The sequence below is a fragment of the Mus caroli genome, chromosome 10 (genome assembly GCF_900094665.2).
Source record: "Mus caroli chromosome 10, CAROLI_EIJ_v1.1, whole genome shotgun sequence".
Classification (NCBI taxonomy): domain Eukaryota; kingdom Metazoa; phylum Chordata; class Mammalia; order Rodentia; family Muridae; genus Mus; species Mus caroli.
The window spans coordinates 73,750,320-73,758,169 of record NC_034579.1 but is presented as its reverse complement, the minus strand read 5'-3'; the positions used below and the strand labels follow the sequence as shown (position 1 = coordinate 73,758,169).

The 7,850-nt window shown below is 53.4% G+C and overlaps 1 protein-coding gene across 1 annotated transcript in view; it reads right to left on the bottom strand.

The window, feature by feature from the left end:
* Positions 1-2,258, bottom strand: part of Fstl3 (follistatin like 3) — a 5,381-nt gene extending 3,123 nt beyond the window's left edge. Inside the window, exons 1-2 of the mRNA XM_021174909.2 lie at positions 2,135-2,258; positions 778-963 (exon numbers count right to left, since the gene is read on the bottom strand). Coding sequence (XP_021030568.1) covers positions 778-963; positions 2,135-2,231 — 283 coding nt within the window. The 5' untranslated portion in view covers positions 2,232-2,258. The remainder of the gene's footprint in view (positions 1-777; positions 964-2,134) is intronic.
* Between the last annotated feature and the right edge of the window lie 5,592 nt (positions 2,259-7,850).

Sequence of the window (7,850 nt, the reverse complement as noted above, 5' to 3'; positions counted from 1 at the left end):
CCTGCCTCTGCCTCCCGAGTGCTGGGATTAAAGGCCTGCGCCACCACGCCCGCCCGGCGAAAGGCTTTTCTTGAAATCCCTCCTCTTCCCAGAAGCTGGAGGAGGAGGGGAGTGTGGCAATGGGCTCTGGACCACACAGCCAGGCTGATGGGAGATTAATCTTACCCCTGAGGCCAACGCAGGCTCCTTCCCTATCCTCCTATCTATCCTGGAGGGTCTGCAGCCCTACCTAGCTTCCTCCTGGATGAGCTGCCTGATGTTGCTGCTACCTCTAAAGACTGACCCTAGACCCAGTGCACTCTTCCATATGGGCTTCACTCAACAAAGTCCTAGTCATCACCCCAACCCTAGATCTTATGCCTGCTCCCTCCAAATCCTTCCCATCACTTTCTCTGGGTGCCTACTGGTTCAGTCCTGAGCACAGAGAGGCCAGGGGTGCCCTCTGTCACCTGGACTGTTACTCATTCACCTCAGCAGGGATGCGGGTGGCATGCTCAGAATAAAGCACAGATAGATACTCCAGGCATATTAGCCATGTAAAATGTGTGGTGCTCAGGGTCCCAGGAGGGTGGCAGTTCGGACATAGCCTGAGTGCCTGGTCAGGATTTAAGGCTAAGTTCCTCCCCACCAGGTGAGGTAGGATGCAGGTTGGAGGCTTTACATGATGAAACCAGGGGGCTTCTCAAAGCCTCCGCAAGCTGTGGGCCCCAGGGTCCACTCCCCAGTGCCCCATTCACTCTGGGTCTTGTCCGCCATCAGGAGTCCCCACGGCTTCACCTTTGCAGGGGAGGCAGTGGACGAGGCCCAGGAACCCTAGCAGGCTGATTTTATTGCCTGGGTGGGTAAAGTTGGACCAGGCAGTGTTGATGTTGCCGGAAGCGCAGCACTCCTCCCGGCTGACACGAGTCTTCAGCACCAGACTGCAGGTGGCCTCTCTGCCCTGCTGGAGCCAGCACACGCCACCTATTCGGAAGGAGGAGGAGGAGAAGGGGGAATGGGGAGGCTCCAGACCCCATCTCTACCTAAGAGTTATCCCTATGCATGTTCTTTGTGGAACAAACTCCCAACTAACCCCCAACACCTCAGATCTAATTCCCCCGGCCAATTCAGAGATGTCCATAGCCATCCTAAATGCCCTGTACAGGAAGAAAGGGCAGAAAGCCACAGCTGTGGCTCGAGGTCTTCTTCTGTGGAGGGAACCCTTCTCCTCTGAGCCGCACCCGAGTGCTCCACCACCAACTCCCGCCTAGCCTCCAGGCCTGAGAACTGGCACCCTGCCCAGCCCCTTCAAATGCCAGGCGCTCGGCATGTGAGGGTCTGTGGGCCTGCACTGGCTTCCCGCCTCTGCCCTCTGTCTAGACAGTGCCCAGGACAGCCGAGCCCCCGGCCTGCAGCCCCCCCTCGCCTGACCCGCCTCTTACTCACTCCAACTGGGGAACATTCCCTCTGCGTGAGCTCACTCCCCTGGGACAGGGACGGGGGACGCGGCCCTAGGGGAGGGGGCTTGGCTCCCTTGGAGGGCAGCAGCCCTGCAGGGCTGGTAGGGGCTAGAACACAGAACCTTTGGCTTTCTTCACCCTTAAGTGAAGACAGCCGCACACCTCCCCCCGCCCCCATCAGAACTCATTCTTGCTCAAGAGACACTGCTGAAACGCCTTCCATGAACTGGGCCCCAGCACCTTCTGCAAAGGCTTTACAAAAAGGGAGACTGAGGCTGGAGCTCTCCCGGCCAGATGCAGGTATACCATTCGACCTGAGGCATCTCATCCAGAGACTCCTGAAACCCTCTGCCTAAGTGGCATTAGCAGGGACAGCCACCCAGAGATGTCTCTCTAGGGCCTACGGAGCCACCTACCACGTCATTTAAAAGGTTCATGACCCTGGGCCTCAGTTTACCTATCCTGAAAACGGGGAGGAAAAAGTACCCACAAGCTTTGGCTGTTCTGTGAACTTATGGGAAAGCACGTAAACAGTAAGAGCTCAATAAATAAATGTCAGTCCTCTTTTGAGGCTGGAGGCGTGGAGTCCCGCATTCGCCCACCCAGCCAGAGCACACCCCAGACATCCCCCTGCCGCATTCCTCAGGCCACGTGGGTGGCCCGCTCGCCCGCCCCTTCCGCCCAGCCCCACTCACCGGGCACAGAATCCCCGGAGCCCATCACGGCGCCCACGGATCCCACTGTCCAGACCAGGGCTCCCCAAAGCAGCGGCCACAGTGCCCCAGAACGCATGGCGAGTGTTGGGCAGCAGCGGGGACTCAGCGAGTGCAGACGCCTCGGCCTATAAAAGCCCAGGGCGGGGCCGGCGGCGGGCGGGGCGGGGCGCAGCGGGACGGACGTGTCCCCGAGGCGCAGGGCCCGGGCCTGCGCGGGGGTGGCCACCGGGGGCAGGCCGTGTCCCATCTGGGAACCAGACAGTTGTCTAGGAAGAACAGTCCACAATGGGGTCAGGTCACAAAGTGTGGCCCGGAGGGCATGTCCTGGGAGGTGGACACCTCCAGGTGTCCAGGGTTCCTTTGGGGATCTCTCGGGTGCAGGTGAGAAGCCCCATCTGGGCTAAGGGGGTATTGAGATTGCCGTCTGGTCTCTTTAGCCTCTTGCCTAACCTTCACCATGACAGTACCCACGGTTGCAAAGGGTGTCCCCATGCTGTTCCAAACTGTTTAAAGACTCATACCTACCATTCTAGCCTTTGGAGGCTGAAGCAGGAGGATTGCTGTGAGTTTGAGGCCAGCTAGGGCTTCAGAGTGCGTCAAACTAAAGTTGAGGTTGTCTGTAGCTAGCTCCGTGGGAGCTAGAGTGCTCGCCCAGCTCGCACAGGCCCTAGAGTCCGCCGGCACGATGGTGCACACCTGCCATTCCAGCTCTCAGGAGGTAACGGCTGGTGGATCAAGAGTTCAAGGACATTCTCAGCTACACAGGGAATTCAAGGCTAGCCTGGGCTACCTGAGACCCTGACTCAAAAAGGGAAAAGAAGCCAAACCCAGAGTTTAGAGGATGGCTCAGGGGTTAAGACTGATTGCTTCAGAGACAGGAAGACCTGAGTTCAAATCTCCAGCATCCATGTAAAAAGCCAATGTGGGGCAAGGACGCCTGTAATCCCAAGTATGTGGGGGTGGAGACAGGAGGATTGCTGGGGCTTTCTGGTCACTGTACCTCCAACTTCAGTAAGAGACTCTTGTCTCAAAGGAATAAGGCCAGATGTGAGAGAGGGGACACCTGATGTCTTCTGGCCTCTGTGAATGGGTATGTGCACATAGGAAAAAAATCATGTCAGGAGTCGTACCCCAGAATCCCAGCACTTATGGGGGCCACAGGTTAAAGTTCAATCTGGTTTACAAAGAGAACACAGGGCAGAAAGACTCTGTCTAAGAAACAGGATGGGAGCTGGAGAGATGGCTCACTTAAAGAACACTGACTGCTGTTCTAGAGGTCTTAAGTTCATTTCCCACATGGTGGCTCACAACCATCTGTAATGTCCTCTTCTGATGTGTCTGAAAACAGCAGCATTGTACTCACATACATAAAATAAATAATCTTAAAAAGAAGAAGAAGAAATACTAATCCCAGCCCTCGGGAGGCAGAGGCAGGTGGATTTCAGAGGCAGGCGGACTTCTGAGTTCAAATCCAGCCTGGTCTACAAAGTGAGTTCCAGGACAGCCAGGGCTACACAGAGAAACCCTGTCTCGGAAAAAAAAAATACTTTGAAGAAACAGGATAGGATAGCTCAGTGATCTGGCTTGGTGGACTACACCTCTACTCCTACTGCCTCTTGGGAGGCAGAGGCAGGCATAGCTCTGTGGGTTCAAGGCCATCCGGAGTTATACGGTGAGACCCTGCCTCAAAATAACCATCAAAACAAAAAGATGTCTTGGAGGGTAAAGGCATTTGCAGCCAAGCCTAACAATTTGAGTTTGATACTCATGTGGTAGGTAGGAGACCTGACTCCTGCAGGTTGTCCCCTCTGACCCCACAGCTAGCTGTGGCACATGCAGACTTGAAAGGCTTTTTCTCTTCTTCCTTCCTGCTAGGAGACCCACCTTCTGACATCATAGATAGACCTTAGGTACCATGGGACTTCCATGTCTGAGGCAGCATATCCCACAGCCCATGAGGGTAACACTGGCACACATATGGCTGTGGACTTGTCTCTTAGACACAGAACCTCCTATGCAGGCCTCCAAAGTAGCTAGGTCACCATCCCTTCATCACCCTTGGGTCTATGGGTTCTCTCATGGATTTGAGATATTTAGTTGACAAATCACAGGGTTGGGAAATCCCAAGTGACCAAGGCTGACCTATTCCTGTCCCCACACAGCTCATGATTTAGACAATGTATAAATAAAGGCCTGGAGAGGTGGCTCAGGAGTTAAGAGTAGTGTCTGCTCTTCCAGATAGCTGGGCTTCCGTTCCAAGCACCCATGGAACTGTCTATAACTCCAGTTGCAGGGAACCTGCCGCCCTCTTCTGGCCTCCTCAGGTACTGCATACACATCGTGCGCAGATATGCACCCACACATATAAAATAAGTCTATTTTTAAAACACACAGGTAAATTAATTTATAACTGGAACATATGAGTGATGGTGCACTGGGTTTTCTGAGATCACCCTCCCCCCATCCTTCCATCCACTCCAGACCCCTTCAGGTGACATCTTCCCTGTCTTGGCACCACACAGTGGAGGCCCAGCAGATCCACAGACTGCAGAAACCATTTTTTCCCTCACTATTCAGTGCCAGTGAGGGAGGATACTGACCTGGCCCTGGTCCCTGGCAGTCCCCCAAGGATGCTCCTAGGTTGGGGCAGGGCACAGAACCCTATGTTCTCACCAGGAGCTTGCAGGAGAGGGTGGAGGGGGTGGACAGCGCTGACCTTGGCCAAGGCCTGACCCCTTACACTGGACTGCCATGGCCTGGGCTGGGTGAATCAAAGGACCATTGTGTGGTTGGCATGGGTTCAAGTCCCCTCTTTGTCCTGCTCCCACGTACTAGGAACCCATGAGTTCCCCAGGGACACCCTTGGCACAACTGGTCCCAGCTCAGCCTTCTCTCTCCTCTCCTCTGCTGCCCACTTCCTACGGCAAAGCTCTCAGAGTCAGGTGTCCTGGGCCACGCCTCAGAACGTCTGCTCAGCTTCCTAAGAGTCCCTCTCACCCAGACTCACGAGCACAGAGGAAGTGACAGGCCATGACCCCTGACAGCCAGAGGCTCCTAGACCATGAAGCCACCCTTAGGACCAACGGAAGAGGTCATCGCTGACTGACTGGAGACCTGTTGACAACTTGACGTGTTTGTTTGCATGGAGGCCAGGGCCAGGCCCACAACCAACTGCTTTCCATCTTATGTTTTGAAATGGGGTTTCTCACTGGCGCTGCGAGTCACTAACTTAGCTATACTGTTGGCCAGGAAGCCCCAGTGACCCTGTGTCTATGTCCCCAGCACTGGGTTATAGCTACACAGCCAGCTTTTTCCATGGGTAACAAGGGTGCTGGTCTTCATCCACATCCCTAGACTTCATCTCTTTATGATGTAAACATCTTGTAGCTCAAGTGGGTCTGGGACTCAAGATCATTCTGCTACAATGAGGCGCAGTTTGAAATGGGGCAGTTTGAAAGTCTGAATGTTTGTGCCTTGGGGTGGACATATGACAGTTTAAGTGGGGCAAACAGGACAGCGACCTCTGGTTATCCAGGTCCCTAGTCCAGAGCCTGGAGAATCTGTCCTTTTCTCTAGTTACAAGAAACCATCAGGTTAAGAACCTTCAAGTTGGACCTTCAAAGCCTTGAGTTTGATGGCATACATGTAACCATACCAGGCTGAGGCAGGAGAATGACAAGTTTTGGCTAGCCTGGGCTGCCTCAGAAGACTGTAACTCAAAAAACAAATAGGGCCAGTCGGGTGTGGTGGCTCACACCTTTAATTGCTGTGAGTTCAAGGCCAACCTGGTCTACTGAGAGAGTTCTAGGTCAGCCAGAATTACATAGTGAGATCCTGCCTCAAAACAAACAAACAGGGCTGTGGCTACAGCTCAGGGTGGACTGGCAGGAAGCCCTGGGCTCCACCCCTGCACACCTGCCATGCACACAACATTCAGAAAACAGAAGCAGGGAGCACATCAGCCCAAGGTCAGCCTTGGGTTTGAGTTCAAGGCCAGGCTAGTCTACAAGACCTGGCCTCTCTGTTTCTGTTTCAGATTGGGGCTGGCCTATCTCTCTCTAGCTTTCTAGGTTGAAAGGCTGAGTGCACAGCTTCAGGTTGCTCCTGCCAATGGCCAGAAGCCAGCCAGGCAAGACACAGAGTCACCCGCTGTGGCATCTCAAGTCCTGAGCTCCTCCCAGTAAGCTGGTGTTAGTACATGGCAAGTTTCTGTAGCATTACCAAAGAATTGCTCTGCATTTTATTCAGATGGAGTCTTTTTTTAAAAAAAGATTTATTTATTTTATATATGTGAGTACACTGTAGCTATCTTCAGACACACCAGAAGAGATGGTTGTGCTGGGAATTGAACTCAGGACCTTTGGAAGAGCCATCAGTGCTCTTAACCACTGAGCCATCTCTCCAGCCCTCTAATGGAGTCTTAAGGGCACAGAGCAGAAGGTTCTTAGGATTCTAGAGAGCAGTGCCTAGGGTGCACTCTCCAGGACGTGGGCTGTGGGTCTCTGCGGGACGTGTCAGGCCCCACACCATGGAAATGAGAACTTGAGGCCTTCCCCCTTCAAGGAAGAAGTGGTATTCAAAACCAAGGCACAGTCTAAAGAGTCTACAGTGCCTCTCCCTGTGGACAACACCATGGCTCTACACCAGCTACAGCTCCCTACAGACATAGCGCAAAGTCTAGGCTCCCCTACCGAAGTTCCAGGCCCTTCCTGTGTGCATCCTCATAACAGCCTCTTCCCACAGCAACTCCCCTGTGCCCATAGGGAACCCAATCTTACAAGAGAAACAGGTCTATTTAAAATCATCTGTAAAAAGTATCCCCCTCCCCACCTGTATGTCTGTGTATGGATATGTACATGTGGGTGCAGATACCCACAGAGGCCAGAAGAGGGTGCCAGAGCTCCCAGAGCTGGAGCTGGGCTTGTAGGCAGCTGTGAGCCACTTGAAGTGAGAGCCAATAAAATTCAGGTCCTCTGTAAAAGTGCTTGTGTTGTTAACAGTGAGCCATCTCTCCAGCCTGAGGGGGTCATGTGTGTATTGTTAACCAGTGAGCCACCTCTCCAGCCTGAGGGAATCGGGCAGCCATCTGTTAGAGTCAGTCTGTGCTCAGGGACAGGGTCCTTATTCCCTCGTTAAGGATCACCGTCCCAGCAGTCATCTCTCTTGCTAGTCACTAGACAGCATGGCCATGTGGCTGGGCTCTGGCCAGTGGCACAGTGGGTGGCTCCCTGGGGACGGAGTGTCTGCACAGGGTTGAGTAAAGCCACAAGCATGGCTTCTGTTTGCCAAAGCAACAAACTTGAAAACTTTATTTTCCATTTTATTCCTTGACAGTCCTGGGGACAAATCGCAGTCTTGCTGCACTGAAACCCAGTTTGTTTCGCTCTGAGAGTAACTTTTACTGCATGTCCTTGGGTATGGATGTATGCAGCTAGGTCGGTCAGAGTTTGCAGGAGTTACATCTTTCTTTTCACCCAGGGTTCTCAGCATCAGGGATTTCTGCAGCACTTAATTCACGGAGTCCTTTTACAGGCTCCAATTTTGTCAATTTCTGTTTCCTACCACTCAGACTTGAACCCATGTGATGTGTGCTCTACCCTGACCACACCCCCTCACTTAGGGGTCCTAGGCCAGTGTTCCACCCCTAAACAGTGCTTCCCCCAGCCTCACTGAGGTTTCTTTTTTTTTTTTTTTT